The sequence below is a fragment of the Equus quagga genome, chromosome 4 (genome assembly GCF_021613505.1).
Source record: "Equus quagga isolate Etosha38 chromosome 4, UCLA_HA_Equagga_1.0, whole genome shotgun sequence".
NCBI classification, from domain to species: Eukaryota; Metazoa; Chordata; class Mammalia; order Perissodactyla; family Equidae; genus Equus; species Equus quagga.
In genome coordinates, this window is record NC_060270.1 from 135,091,397 (window position 1) to 135,107,479 (window position 16,083).

At 41.5% G+C, this 16,083-nt stretch overlaps 1 protein-coding gene across 2 annotated transcripts in view; it reads right to left on the bottom strand.

The window, feature by feature from the left end:
- The window catches only part of FTCDNL1 (formiminotransferase cyclodeaminase N-terminal like), a 36,441-nt gene extending 20,569 nt beyond the window's left edge, over positions 1 to 15,872 (bottom strand). The window contains exons 1-4 of one of the 2 annotated variants that reach the window (XM_046657971.1): positions 15,829 to 15,872; positions 13,921 to 14,045; positions 11,163 to 11,258; positions 9,776 to 9,928 (exon numbers count right to left, since the gene is read on the bottom strand). In XM_046657971.1, the coding sequence (XP_046513927.1) occupies positions 9,776 to 9,928; positions 11,163 to 11,258; positions 13,921 to 14,035 (364 nt within the window). In that variant the 5' untranslated portion in view covers positions 14,036 to 14,045; positions 15,829 to 15,872. Of the gene's footprint in view, positions 1 to 9,775; positions 9,929 to 11,162; positions 11,259 to 13,920; positions 14,046 to 15,520; positions 15,760 to 15,828 lie in introns of those variants that run through there. The other variant, XM_046657970.1, reaches the window with a different exon arrangement.
- Positions 15,873 to 16,083: the final 211 nt, after the last annotated feature.

Sequence of the window (16,083 nt, forward strand, 5' to 3'; positions counted from 1 at the left end):
AAAAAAAACTATAAAAGAGACAAAAATTTTCCTAAAGTCAGCTGGCAAATAAGTAGCAGACCTGGGAGTTGAACTCAGGTGTATTCAGCTCCAAAATTCTTATTTTGCCCACTTACCATGTGGCTTTCCTGTCTGACCACTCAATGTGATATAACTGTTTAGTTCATGCTGATTAAAAAAACCCTCACAGGCCCAAATGCATACATATACACATATGCAATGGGTGGGTAGGATTAGAATCGGGCCTGTTGCTTCCATATAGTGCTCCCCCCTTGTAAGGATCTCTCACTCTCTTTCAGGGGGGCTATTGAGAAGCTGGGGCTGCACCAAAGAGCAGTTCAGATGGGACATGGAAAAGCCTTGGAATGGCCAGGAATCCTTCTGCTGGCCAAGGTATCAGCAATGCATAAACAGCTTTCAGCATAAAGCCCACTCCTCACAGCAAGGAAGTTAATGTTGCTCTTCCACCCAACCAGGGCTCCCCAAATGGCAAACAAATAGACGGCATGGGTTAGTGTGGTTTCCTTGTGTGTGTTGGGCTCCCACACATCTTCCTGGCCACTGGCCACCAACACTCCACAACTTCTCAGAGTCTCAAGCCTAGCCCTAACTCTCACCATTTGACCCCAAAACAGGTCAAGAGCTGATCCCCCTTCCCACAGTCCTGCTCCTCTTTACCACCTCCCAGGGGATCCCCATTTCCACATCCCCCATGCCCACCTCTTTAAATCTCCTTTTGGAGAGAAATGCTTCTTGCCCACTACTGACATTTCCTTCCACATGGAGAGCATTCTGCTGGTCTTGTTGGCTGTTATAGGTTACTTCATGTCCTCCAAAAATTCATATGTTGAAGCCGGAGCTCCCAGGACCTCAGAGAGTGACCTTATTTGGGAATGGTGCTGTTGCAGATGTAATTAGTAAAGAAGAGGTCATATACTGGAGTAAGCTGGGTCACTAATCCACTATGACTGGTGTCCTCTTCATAAAAAAGGGAAATTTGGACCCAGACAATACACAGGGAGAACGTCACATGAACGTGAAGAGGGCAATCTACAAGTCAACACGGAACAGATCCTTCCCTCACAGCCCTCAGAAGGAACTGACTGCCAACACCCTGCTCTTGGACTTCCAGCGTCCAGAACTGGGAGTGATACATTTCTGTTGTTTAAACCACCCAGTCTGTGGCATTTTGTTACTACAGCCCCAGGAAATTAAAACACTCGTCTCCCTCCCTCTCAATATTCATCCGTTGATGGGGAGTTTGGGAGAGAAGCTGGATTTGCATAGGCCCACTCCTTCCTCCCTCTTCCTTCTTAGGAGCTAGCTGTCGGCAGGAAACACACAGGCCAGTCCACACTCCTCCTTGCCATAAGCTTTCCAGGGCAGGCCTATGCTGCCCAGTGCTGCCTATGACTGGCTGGATAAGTCCATCTGATTCTCCAGTTGGGTAAGCTCAGCTGTCAATATTAGTTTTATCAGTAATAAAGTTAGTATTTCCATTTCTCACCTGCCTTTCTCTACTGCTGAACTGGTTCCAATTGGGGAAAGGAAGAAGTGTACTATTTATAATGCTCTCCTCTCAAACCCTACCCCTAGCCCTCCTTTTCCTGGGGCAGGGAGTGAGGGGGCCTCCTTCTTTCTCTACTCTATTGCTATGGAATAAACTTTGTGCTCTGCTTTCCCAAGGCCTCCCCTTTTGGTTGTCAAAAATTCAAACATGAACACTGACTGTTACTTCCTCATTCTCCCTATAGCAATTCTATACTCCTCAGGATGCAGAGAACTCAGACAGTCCAGGAAAGAGTCATGCAGAGGCTATGGGGGAAAGAAATGCACAACAATTAATATCTCAAGATATTATCTTTCTATATATTTTTGGTTAATTAAAATTAGAGAATGAGTTACTTAATATACGCAATTTTAATAGTCAAACAATAAATGATAATTAATCTAAGTAACAATGATGTTATAACCACATGTTATTGTCATTACTATTATCACACGCTCTGGGGCTCCGGAGAAGCACGCCCTCATTTGACCAATGGACACCAGATGGACGGGCTGGTGGATACATGAGGGCGTGGAGGGGTTTGGGTTGATGTACTTAATCTTACAAGCCCATCAATGCCACTGGCATCACTATGTCATTTCTTCAGAATTTTGTAATCCCAGTGGCCTTGATACCCGAAGTCACTATAAATCCTAGGACGCATGGATAAAAATGAAAAGGAATTCGAGAAAAGCATTGCCAAGGTCAGGGGTCCTGGGCTTGAACAGTTAGCATGGTATCCGTCAAATAGGCTATAAATCCCCATTAGGGCCACACTCTCTAAAACACCATCAGCAATCATAAAAAGTCTCTCTCTGGGTGCTATAGATAACTACTCAAAACCAGGAAACCTAGAGCCCCTAAACTTTGAGGCCCCCCCAGGGCTGCCTTTGCTAGTAAGGGGTGAATGTTAATGTCTCCTGCAAAGACCCATGGCTTAATCCTAAGTATTCAAAGAGACTCTTTCTCTGGGTGAAGTGGGGGGGCGGTCTCCCAGTTTTTAACTATACTCTTATAAGTGAATTCTAGACTAAGAAAGAATTATAACAAGTGTACAGTCAGACAGCAAAGATTTTATGCACTCCACCTATTTCTCCCAATTAGAACGTTCTTATAGTACATTTATCCTTGTCAATATTTTCAATAAACCCTGTTCAATATACATCAAGAGTGAAACAGGGAAGGAGGAAAAGCCAGTACAAGGGCGCGTCATCACGCTGGTCATTGCTGTGAGCAGCTGGGGCTTGATCTTGCTGGAATGGGCCTTAGAATTATTGATTTCAGAGAGAGAAGATGAGAGCATTTATCTACCAGCTCAGGTGCCCCTCATTGGTCAAGGGTGGGCCCACAGCACGTTAACTCGTTCGGACTTGAGGTTACCGCAGAGCCAAAGCGAGAGAAAAGAATGCAGTTTTTTCAAGTCTGGTTGGGTTCGCCGGTAATAACCAGTCATGGAAGAAAAGGTTAGTTTATCCCAGTTCTCCCATTTGGCCTTTTCTTTCCTCCTTGGTACCTATTTTACTGTGACAGATATAATCTTGTTGCATTTATTAAGCCTGTAGTAATGCGCATTTATGAACCACCTGGTAACTCTCCCTTGTAGTTAAAATGTACTAAAGTCACTGGAAATCAATCTTAATATTTTAAGTACTTTCCCAATGGACAATCCCTTGTTTTTTCAGCTTTTTATATGGTGGCAGTATCCCTTAATTCTCAAACTAAATGCTATGTCCTAAAACTATGTTAATTATGCTTGTAAAAAATCAACCATTGTTTTTATGCCCTGGCAATGAGGGTAATGCTGCTGGTGAAGAGAACTGCATCAGGACCCAGCATCTAAACTGACTAATCTCAACCAAATCCAAGGCTGTTTTACGAGACAATCTCCATAGCAACTGGAGAGCCAGAGTAGAAAATTCTTGAAGTGAAAAGTTGTTCCTGATTTGCCAGATCAGCCCATGTTTTGACAATCTGTAATAAGGTAATCAAAGGGCCTCAAGACTATCACGCAAGTGTTGACGTCGTGTGAATTTGTCGTGGCACATGTCCTCCAAGTCACAAAAATACTCGAGAAAACATCTAACGAGGCTGATAATTCTAATCAAATCCATTAATGTTTTATATATTTTAAGATAAATCAAAAATAAAAACCAATCATGTAAGAGCTATTTCTTTATTCATATAACTTACTTAGCTAGCACTTTATCTTTCTAGTCTTCTAAATAATGTCAATTTATATGGCATTGTACAAACACTATTTCATTCGATTTAATGACAGGAAACAAAAAGCAAGCTCCCATATCATTTACAAACTTCACAGCTATGGTCCACACTCCTAAAGCTGAATGTTATGACCCGACACGTCGGGAAAGCCCATTTTCACTGTCAGATCATCAGGAGAATTTGCCCGAGTGCTCTGCCCTAACCCCTCCCTCCATCTTCACTCAGTCTTTCGCAGGAAGGTTCGTGTGTGAATGGGAAACAGGCTCACGTTTCAGAGACACAGGCTCCTGCACATGAAAACACTGAGGAAGGAAAAGTGGAAAATGTACAGGAAACACTATGACTCACAGTAATCCTTCAGAGAAACGGTCTATAAAAAATTTATAGAAGTCCAGAAATTGAGACTAAATATCTTCAATATTGACTTGGATAGCAGACAAAACAATAATGTTCCTGTAAATTTACCACTGATTCCAAATTAGGTGAATTCATTGTTCTTGAAGGATCTAAGATAATTAACAATCACCAAGAAGAATGAGAGAAGGAAGGGTTTTCCAGTAAAGATGGGAGTGTGGATCCCTATGTTTACTCTCACTTCTTCCAAAAGCCCCAGAAAAAGATGATAAAGAGATACTTTTTAAAAGCATTGACGCACTCAAACAAACAAATGGAAGAGGAGGCAAAAGCATTGGAACTCAGAGAGCAGATATAAGAGTGGTAGGCAACTTAGCAGACCCAAGGCAGCAAGAGGGACGGCAGAGAAACAACCCGACTTACAGCACAGGCCCCTGAAAACGGTCAGAACTGGCAGCCTCACTTTGGCAGGGAAGGTAAAGGCAAAGCTCAAAACAGGAAGACTGGTGGGAAGTCTGTTTAAGCAGCAACTAGATCCCACCCACTTCTGCACAGACAGGAAACTGCCCTGCCCCAGCCTGGCAGAAGGAGCAAGAGGTAATACCCAAGGGGTATGGGCTGGGGGATATTGGGCACAGCGGAAGGTAAGGGTGATGAAAGAAAAGAGGGGAATTTGTGAGCCTCTTCCAGCCTTCTTCTACAACTCAGCTCCTAAAACATGGACAGCTGTGTCTACACGCCAGGCTGAAGAGTGGAGGATCCTTCTCTGGAGAACATGAACGGCCCAAGAAGAAAGGCCAAAAAAATAGGTGCTCCAAAGAAACCATGCAGCCAGAGCAGCCTACAGCTGACAGACCTTAGCTACATACTCAGAGTATCCACTGAGTCGTTTAGTGCCCACTCTAGAGCAACAGCCAACCAAGGGTCATCAGACATCCGAGGAAGGCCTTTAACACAAACAAGAAAAAGTAACCTGGGGGTGGGGGGGTGGAGAACAGACACTATTTCAGGAAGAAGAAAATGTCAAGAATTATCCATTGAGAGCTAGCCCAGATGGCCTAGTGGTTAAAGTTCGGCGCACTCTGCTTAGGAGGCCTGGGTTCATTTACTGGTCACAGAACGACACCACCCATCTGTCAGTGGCTGTGCTGTGGTGGTGGCTCACACAGAAGAACTAGAGGGACTTACAACTAGGATATACAATCATGTACTGGGGCTTTGGGGAGGAAAAAGTAAAAACAAAGAGGAAGATTGGCAACAGATGTTAGCTCACAGAGATTGCTTCTCTAAAACAAAAAATTATCCACTGATACTGCATTCATGAGACAGGACTGGAATGTTATTTAAAATAATACAATAAAAGGAACATTCAGAGAGTAAATAAAAGCATTTGGAAACTAATATAGAAGACATGAAAAATTTAGTGAACACTTGGGATATAAAGCAGAGGAAATTTGCCAGAAATATTATAAAAATACAAAGTGAGAGATAAAATAAATGTAAAGAACCAGTGCAAGAGTTGCAATATCCAAATAACAGGGCTTCCAGAAAGAACTAAGAAAATGGAAAAAAAGTGGAATAAGTCAATATAATTGTCCAGCACTGAAGGATAAGAGTTTCAAGGACTCAAAGGACCTACGAAGTATCCAGCACAACAAATGAAAACAGGTCCAGACAAAGGTTCATCGCACACGTTTCAGAACACAGGAACAAAATGAAGATCTTACCAGCTTCCAGATAGAAATGACAGGTCCCGAACAAAGATCAGGAAACATAATGGCTTCAGAATTCTCAGTAGCAACATGGAAATAAGAATTCAATGACACAATGTCTTCAAAATAAAGGAAAATTATTTCTAACCTAGAATTCTATACCTAGCCAAACTAACAAATAAATGTAAGGTAGAATAATGGCATTTTCAGACATGCAAGGCCTCAAAAATGTAGTTCCCTCTTTTTAGAAAGCTACCAGAGGACATGATCCAGGAAAACAAGGACACAATTTTTTAAAAAGAGAGAGAGAGAAGACATCAGATTCAGGAACCAGGGACTTCAACATGGAGAAAGATGAAGGGAACACCCAGGATGATGGCAAAGGGAGAGCCCAGGATGACAGTTATCCTCAATAAATTGAGGGTAAACAGTCCTAACTGGAACAGATCAGAGTGTTCTAGCAGATATTTCTTTTAGAAGATGAAATTGATAGAACATTCAATGCACAGAATGTTCTATCTGAATGTGTGGAGAGATGCTGACAGAGAGTTTGGGGTTAAATGTGTGATAAGTATATAAAAAACTAAGTAAACAATCAAAAAGATAATGATCAACTCCAGCAAAAAGAAAAAGTTGTGCAGAAAGGGTAAAACAATAATGTTTTAAATGATTCATTGTGAATGATGTTTACATAGTCATAATGTAATCACTAAATATTGACCCAAATTTTGATATAAGTATATTGAGAGGAGGGAGGATTGGGAAGTGTGTGTGTGTGTGCGTGCGCTTGCGTGTGTGTTGGGGGTGGAATGAAAGGAAGCTAAATTCTCATCTTCGGCAGTGAAAAGTCAATAGACAATGCCTAAAACTAAAAAAACCAAGAAGTACCAATATGAGTGTGATATTTAGGTATGTGGACTTGAATCCTAAATGATAAGAGAAAAGAGTTGAAAGCCCTTGGCTCCATGGAGAAGGACATTGAAGTGTGCCTAAAGAAAGGAGGAAAGGATGGTTACATAGGTACTCAGAGTTTTTGGAACAAATCCTGGAGAACATTTGACTTTTAGCCACATGCATTTTGACAACAAAAAGAAGGAAAGGGAGGAAAAGAAGGAGGAAAGAAGGGAGAGAGGGAAGGATAGAGGAAGGAAGGGAAAAAGGGAGGAGAGGAAAAATTTTAGAGACAAAATAGAAATAAAAATGAGATGTAGTCTAATAGAGCAAATATGGTTTTTATAGAAAATGAAAACTAAAGTTCAAAACGTCTTTTAAAAATTATAAACTTTAAAAAAATATAGATGGATCTACGTGTCTCCTAGCTCTCAATTTTATATCCACCTGCCAAGTGGCAGCGTGTAAAAGACGTGACATGTTCACGCTCTTTCCCCCCAAACCCTCTTTCTTCCATCATTTGTGAGTGATGACACTTTCATATCCGGCTTCATTCCCCATCCCCCACATCCATGAAGTCTCTCCATTCTCTACTATCTCAGGTCATCATCACCTTTCCCAACTGGTCTGCCTGCTTCCTCTCTGTTCTCTACCATGCAGGCAGAGTGATCTTTCTAAAATTCAAAGCCAATCATACCACTTTCTCGCTTAAAACTCTACAAGGGTTCCCACTGCCTTTAGGATAAGGTTTGCACTCCCTAACCCGGCATATAAGACTTCATGATTGGACCTCTGATCACTTCTCTTGAGCTTCATTTCTTAACATTCCCAGGAATGCCTTTCCCATCCCACTTGTTCTGTAAGTTGCAGCCAGCCATGCTGAAGTCCTTTGCGGGTCCTTAAGCCCAGGCCGCTTTCACCTCTAAGCCTCTGCATTGCTGTGCCCTTTATTCTAGAAGTTCTTAAACTAAAATTATATGCAAAATTATGTGTGTGTGTGTCTATGTATGTATACACAAATGCACATGCATAAAAACTTGCAAATGGGGCTGGCCCCACCGCCTAGTGATCAAATTCAGTGTGCTCTGCTTCAGCAGCCTGGGTTTGGTTCCTGGGTGTGGACCTACACCACTTGTTTGCAGCCATGCTGTGGCAGTGACCCACATACAAAATAGAGGAAGATTGGGCACAGATGTTAACTCAGCAAACATCATCCTTAGCAAAAAACAAAAACAAAAACTTGCAAATGATTTTGACAGTATTTACAAGTCCCCTGAACAGAAATTTTGGCCCCACTTTAAGAACCCCTTCCTTAAGGTATAAGCAAGCTGCCAGCTGATATCAAAAAGTTCTGAAACATATTATTCAGAATTGTTGCATACAAAGCACACATGAATTATACATATTAACTATCTTTTATGTCACTGGAATGTTCTCTATTGCCCTTCTTCCCAAAGAAATTTAACAATTATTATCTTGAAGTTGGTTTCCCTGAGAAGAGGTCACTCTAGTGAAAAACACCCCTTCACCATTCTGAGAACAGCAAGATCCTAGAACTTGAATACTTCTGCCTCATAAGAATGCCTGAGCATGCTGTTACAAACAAAAAAAAAAAAACCTAAAAAAATTTGGATGATATTAGATGAACAGCTGTGTAGAAAGGAGAATGTAAAAATAAAAACTGCATGTTGGAGCATCAAAATAGTAACCATGTACAGTATATGACTGCTTTTAATCAGATGAAGATTGAAGCTATTACATTTCAAATCAAATGTTATAAATTAGTTCAAGAATGCAGCTGAGCTCTCATTTAATTAGAAATGTCCATGTTTAAATCATGAGGTACAGTAGCTGCCAATGAATCAAAAGGGCAAGGAAAAGGAGAGATCCCGCGCCCAGACCCTCCAATCGTCAACTGCCTCCTCTGCAGGACAAACATCTGGGGAGGACTCGTCCTGATGTAATGAAGAACTTCATGTGCTGGCGAATTTGAGATTTAATGTAATTGAACGTAACTGTTCTGAAGACAATTAGAATCATTATTCTGGTCTGGACAATGCTGAACTCTTCATTTTTGTGTGAAATGTATTTCCGCCCCCTGCTGAATTTTAACTCTTTCTTGGATGAAAAGTAAAGCAAATTCTGGGCCAAGATTTCCCCAGGAAAAAATCCATAGACTGTCAGGTCCCATTAAAATGTGGCAAAAGCAGCGAGGTTCTCCTTCGGAAATAGGTCTCTTTCCCCGATTCTAATGCTTGATGTAGCTCAGCGAGCGCCCAAGCTACGTCCTAAATGTTAGATAATTCACCATTAAATAAAAATGAGGCCACATCATACTGGGATTTCTGAGGTCATACAGAGAGAATGCAATTATCCTAAGGCGGGCTTTCCCCCAAAGGTTATGAGCCCCTCCACATCTCGTAATTAACCGTGGAGCAGCTCGACAGTCCAGGCAAAAGGCCTTTCTTTTCTCCCAATTTGCCTAATTCAAAAACACCTCAAGTGACATAGCTCAAATTTTCCAAATTAAACTTACCCCTGGGGCTGGAATCAAGCATGTGACAGTCCAGTTCTAAAGCAAATCTTAAAGAGAGTTGTGCAGAGGGAAAAAGAAAAAAAAATCAGAGGAAAAAGGGGTAGGAGTTAACATTTAAGTGGTTTTTCAACCTCATCATTACTCCTGCTCAAGAAAATAGGACACAGATGGGCAAAACATACCATCGTTCTGCCCTGAAGAGTCTGAGGAACTCATTAGAAACTACTGCTGTTTCCTCATGATCTATTGTGAATTTGTAAGGGACAAAATGATCGATTTGCTGCATCCCACAGCATTTAGTGTTCCACAGTGTCGTGGAATGGAAAGTGGAAGGATGAGTCACAAACACCCAGTGTGCCACTGTAACCCGTGAAAGCAGACTGCTCACACAATTCCTCCAGGATGACTTTTCCGCGGGAGTTGAAGAGTGATAATATTGTTACAAGCTGTTCTGATTAGTAAAAAGGATTTCCAATAAGGAATAACACACTCCCCCAAACTTTCTCTTACTTCTGGCCACGGCTCCACACTCTTCCACACTGACACCAGACAAAGGGTAGATTGGAATCAGGTCCACCGCTCCCAGACAAGGGTGGACCCCCTCTTGAAGCTCCATATTGATGGACTGGAAGGCCTCCAAGCAGGCAGCCAGAACAGAATTGCCTTAAAAATGTAAAGTTGTAGAAAAGAATCATTAAACTTTCAATCGCATCTAAAGAAGCAGCTATAATTTTATTTTCCCACTAGTTGTTTTCTTTTGTAATCTGTACAGAAGATTGTTTTTCATCCAAAATAAAGAAAAATAAAAGATCCAACATTTCTCCTCACCCCACCTCCCAATTGTCATAAAATTTCACATTTCTTCCAGCTCTTTATTCCCCAAAGTGGAAGAATTACGCAAAGTTTATCCGTCTTAGACAACTTTGTATTTTTTTTACAATTGATTACTTTCAATTTTTTCAGTTTTATCAAATTAGTCTAACATTCCTTGTTATTTGCAGAATGTTGTATGAATTTATATCAAAATATACACACAAACATATAAATTTTTAAAAGCATAAGTATTTATTTTAGTTTTGCTCCTGTCCAGTGATTAGATTTTTCATTAAATTATTGTATCTAAATACACATTATAGACACCTAAGAGTTTCATGTTGTTACTCCAAGTTTTCATTAGCAGAGCAGGATGGCCATTATAGCAAAAGAGATACACAACAAAGAAGCAAATTTTACATTTTAGGATTAACATTCCAGATAATCTGTCCTGTGTTTGCTGGGAGTTACCAGTCAGCTCTTTGTTCTCCAAACAAACATATCTTTTGAAAAAAGGCAATCTGCCAAATTGAAATCAAGTTTATTTGAAGATATCTTGAACGCTTTACCAAGCAATATTAAGATAATACAGGTTTTTGTTTAAACAATTATGATCGTTCAAATTCAAGCTGTCCCGCTAAACCTCACAACATGAGACAGGGAGCCCACTTCTTTCCAATCCATGAACCAACTCGAGATTTCAGGCTCCCGATCCAAAACACAACTGAATAGCATGTTTCACTCCGTGCCAACTTCTCAGTGAAATCAACACTGACTTCAACACTGTTACTTCACAGGTTAAAACTTGAAAATATTTTTCTTAACCACAAAAGGTATGTGTTCATCTTCAAGGAAAGAATGTTATTAAATCTCGGACCCTAAAGTTCATTTTAATGAAGAGCAAATGGGAAACGCTCATGATGCACACGTTCAGAAAAACGACAAAGTGCAGTTTGAAGGTAGACTCTCTATGTAACGGAGGGAATATTCAGAATTACACAGGACATCGATGATTAAAGAGCGTTCAGCTCTCCCTGAAGCCTACCCTTCATCAAAAGACACAATAAGGAAACTGAAATCTTACCTAAGTCATCAACAGAAGCTGCTATTGTAATGACCGATCTGTTGTAGTCTCGATCAGAAAATATATTGAGCACGGATACTTCAGGGTGTTTCTGTCCTGTAAACAAAACAACACATAAACGCAAGACTTTTCTTTCTGCATTGAAACGTTAACACTTTATTTCTTCCGATACAATTAAATTTAGTTTAATAGAAAAATTCTGGGGTGTGACCTTTCAAGTGACATTGGCTAATCATGAAATTCATGGATAGTAATGTCCACTTCTTATAGCGACTCCCTGTATAACCAGATGGCTCAGCTCAGACACCAGCCTTTGGTGTCTATGAGAGACCTTCTCTTGCACTTCCCACTGAATTTGCCAAAGTTCTCTGAACTCAGTCTAAGATGGTCACCTCTTCTTTCAACTGCCAAATTATATCACTCTAAATTCTGCTCCTTATCAATCTCATCTCCTGGGCCTTGTCAATTTTTCCTTCCAGAACCCAGAAATAAAACCGTCTGGATCAAAATCTGACATCTGGAAAAACTAGGATAGGCCAATTAGTGCCTGAAGCAGAGCTTTCTGAGATGCATGCACCTGTCTGTTAGAAACCGTTCTGACTCCACCATCTCCTTTTCAGAGGCCACCAACAGCCTTCAGATGTTAACGACTTCCAGCTTTCGGTGGCTTCTGACTCACTTGAATGTGTAACCTGGAGGAGAAAGTTGCCATACCCTTGTATGGCAGCCACATATAATCCCAAAGTTATTTTTGAAGTTTACAAGCCTGGTTCAGGCTCCTAAAAATGTCCCCCCTAAGCCTACAAAAGCAAATTCAAAGTGAAGGACAAAAGTTTTCAGGCGGTAATTAAACCTCTCACTATGCCATTATACCTTTGTCGCCCTGTCCCCTGGCAGCTTAACAATTAATCTTTTCAGAAGAGAGGAAAAATAAGTTACATGCAGGACCTACAGAGCTTACAGCAGCCCTACGCTGTTAATTTTAATAACGTGAAAAGATAAACATATGTCACTCATCCACAGCCAAATGAGCATCTATACAGCCCAGCCCTGGGCTAGGTCTAAAATTTATAACCCAGGGTCCTCCACCTAAGACCTTTTAGGCCATTTAAACGTTTTCACATTGCTTAATTAGGAAAAATACAGGTGATACAGTTTTATTCCACTCACTTAAAAATAAATACCTTTAAAATATTTGTAAAAAAACAGGTTATTTTCTGAACTAGTGCTACCTTCCCTGCATTTTTAAAACTATAAAAGATGAAGCAAGAACAAGATCACACAACCTCCTATTTTATGTATTTTTTCAACACACTCTAGCTCCTGGAAGAAAAGAGATGATTTTATTTTTTCATCTGAAATCTTCTTCTGAAAAGCTTTTATTCTCAGTTTCACATGATTCAATTGAATCAAATGCTGAAAAAATGAACCGCTCTCTCTTGCAATTTCTTAAGCATGCATATAGAAAAAATTACTGCTGGCAGGAGGAGCTGTCAGTATGAATCTCAGCAGAAGTAAACTGGTTGGTATTTGTAATGGAGTATAATAGCTATAATTCCATTTGAGCTGCTGCCACTAATAAGCTGATAAAAACTGTGAGTTGAGACCCAGGCATCCATCAGTGTGTGGCTTCCACAAATTTCTCTGCACAGTCACTTAGTTATAGAGACAGGTAACCCAATCCCATTAGATGTGTGAGTCTAATGTGAGGGGCCCACGCTGGCTCTTCCTGCAAAGAGAATGCAAAGGCACAGCTGCTTGCTGGCTCCAGAGGAGCTTCCTTATCAGCAATTATCAGGAATTGTCATAGAAATTTCCAGCTCCTGCAAAGTTGCAAGACGGTAGCTTCAATATGCTCATCGTTAGAAATGGGCTGGGGGAAAACAATTCTCTCTCATGAAAAACAGTAACCAAATCAAAAATGACAAGCAGAAATGAAAATGCACTGTCCCAAAGTCTTCAGGGCTGTGGCCCTAATGCTCACCTGTTGCTAAGAAGCTGTTGATTTAATAACAAAGCATTTCTATCCAAATGATTGGAAGTCTGCAAATACCCTGTTTTCAGTGTGTGAGAGTAAAAAACAAATGATATCTAGAACCGTGTCATCACATGCACATTTTAACAAGAGTAAAAAGATGGGTAGCATCTCTCTTAGTAAATGCTGGCCCAGGGAGTAAGCAGGCTCGAGTTCCCGTCTTCTGAAGTGCTGAGTGACCTTCCACACACCACTCAAATGCAATTGCCTCGGAGTCTTTACACGGAGAAAATGGAGTAGAAATAATAACGCCGTAATGATAGCATGGGCTTTGCTAGCAGGAGTGCTTTGCAAAGTAGCTGCTATTTGGCAAGTTTATTTTTTATTTAACCCGCTGAATAAAAAAGCGTAATGTACAATTATGCTCATTCTATTAATGATCAAATAAACGGCACATGAGGGAATCATTAAAGCTTTATGTAAATATATTCTCCTCAGGAGCCTGTCAATATCCTGAACAATGCCCATTTCAGACACTGGCTCTCCAATGGGAAGAGCCACGCTGCGGAGCGGACACGGGCGTTAGCAAAAGAGCGTCTGTACACATCGGAGTAACTGAGCTATCTCATTGTCCTGGAGTCCTGCAGAAGCTACGACACCCCAAGAACAAGCGGGGACATCTGGGAAGAAAGAAGAGTGTTCTATAGATACTGTCTCCAGAGCACAAAAATTACTGCATTATGAAAACACTACATATTCGCTTCAATTGTCTGTTGTTCCCACCATTTTTTTCAAGAAGAGCTGCTTTTGCTATGTTCTCAACAATGTTTTTTCTTCTGGCTTCTGAAATGTTTAGTAAACAGGCAGCCAAACGAAGCCCCAGTCTGGAGGAAGACATGGTGATTTTTCTAGAATAGAAGAAAAATGGGTCTTTACTTCAGCCTCTACAGTTCATTCATATTTTCATGTTCATTAACAATAAAAAAATCAGCTTTTTGGAAACCGGCGGTCATAATATGAGCACTTTACTACAAAATCCTCAGATTGACTCAATCAGGAAACCATATATATGTGGTCATGCACATATGAACAGGGTAACACACTAGAAAATATGCAGCAAGTTAGCCTGAATCCTGTGATGTAAGTGCAACTTTGTCATGGAAGTGTGATCTTCCATTTCAAGCATGGTCAAGCCTTAGCTTATCCCCATTTTCAAGGTCTATGCTAGTTAACAAATAAGCATGATCCTTTCATCAAATGAGACTTAATGGGGAAACCCAAAAAAAGGGGAATGAGTGACATTATTTCATACGCTGATCCTTACAAAAATTATTCTTCTGGCAAAAAGAACAGGTATCTATCTCCGTGGGGCATGCCATAAGCAGTATGTGAACAAACGGAAGGGACTCACTCGGAGCTTCAAAGGACAACTCTTTAACTAAGTTCCTCTTGTACTTTGATCTCCAGTTTCTAAATCACAGGACTCTGTACCTTGAACTGAAAGCTGACATTTACTCTGTTATGCTCCTCAATAATGACAAAAAATATGACTGATTCTTTTGTGAAAAATAGATTAATTGCACAAATTTGGGAGGTTGCTGTCTTTTTAGTACTCCAGAACGGCATTTTTCAACTCGTTATCTTTCCATACCTCATTTGATAGGATGAACTAAAGAAATTTTAAGTATCTCAAAATAAGAAGAAAATAATTCCCCTTTTCAAGATCAAACCATCATATTTTGGCCTCTTTTAAATATCATAACCAAAAATGAACATGGCCCTCTTGAATTCATTCTACAAATATTGGAGGAGAGTCATTTTGCATCAGGTAGCATTCTCACTGTGGGGGATACCACAGCCAACGGTGTCCAGCTCTTAGCGTTTAAGCTAAGCTGTGCTCTGGTGCCAATAATCGTGCTCCCCACGCATAAATCCGCTGGCTTCTGTTCACTAGGATTGCTCGCTGGCCTCACTATCCTAACCCAGAGGGAAGGCAGGTGTCATGGCTAGTTCAGGGTGTAGGCAGGTTTTCATATTGTGACCATCATAATGGAAAATTCATAAAAATAGGGTCATTAGGTTTTTCTAGACATTAATAACATTGTTGTAATAAAGCAGCTCAGACCTCTCTCATTTTTATGTAAACAAAAAATTGCTTTACACAGGGGTGTGGGCGTCTTCTGGCTTTCATTTGTTTTCAGTGTGTTTATGTAGCTTAATTGTCTCATCAGGCACTTTCCCAACATAATTATGCTTTTTAACAAATGGTGTTTATGGCAACCCCTAACAGTGCAAAAGAAAGGATTAGTTTCATCCTCTCATTCCACATTTTGATTCCCTGCGGACAGCTAAATCACACAAAGATGGTGTTAGAAAAATCTACCTTCACAGCAAAAGCTGAAATCAGCAGCAGTACCACGCTTCTGAAGAGCAGTCAGGATTGTCAGTAAAAAGGGTTAAAGACTTCTCTCCCTCCTCTAAAAAAGTGACCCAGAGCAAGCCCCCAAAACACTGTGGCTCGGGAGAGCGCGATCCTAGATCGCCCAGCCTTTCAACAACTGCTCGATTACTTCCGGCGACAGACCAAAAACCTGCGGCCCCAGGAGGAGCTGGCAGGGCCAACCCGGAGCGCAGCAGATCGCTACGGGCCCGCCGGTCACCTGCCTCCTGCGCGCGCACCACCATTAGCACCTGTAGGGTCGCAGAGAGCCTGGGTGACGAGGGGGCAGCGCGTGCTCCGAGCTGGAAGCCACGGCGGGGACCTCCGGGGTAGGGTGTTCCAGGGTCACATGGGCCGCCTGGTCACCCGGGAGCCCCCCCCGCGGCCGCCGCACGAGGCCGGCGGGAACGGCGCCGGGGGAGGAGCCCGGGCCAGCGCGGCGCGAGCCGAGTCGCCGCGGCCCCGCCTCCCGGGACCCGGGCGCTGCGGCCCCGCCGCTCTGCGGT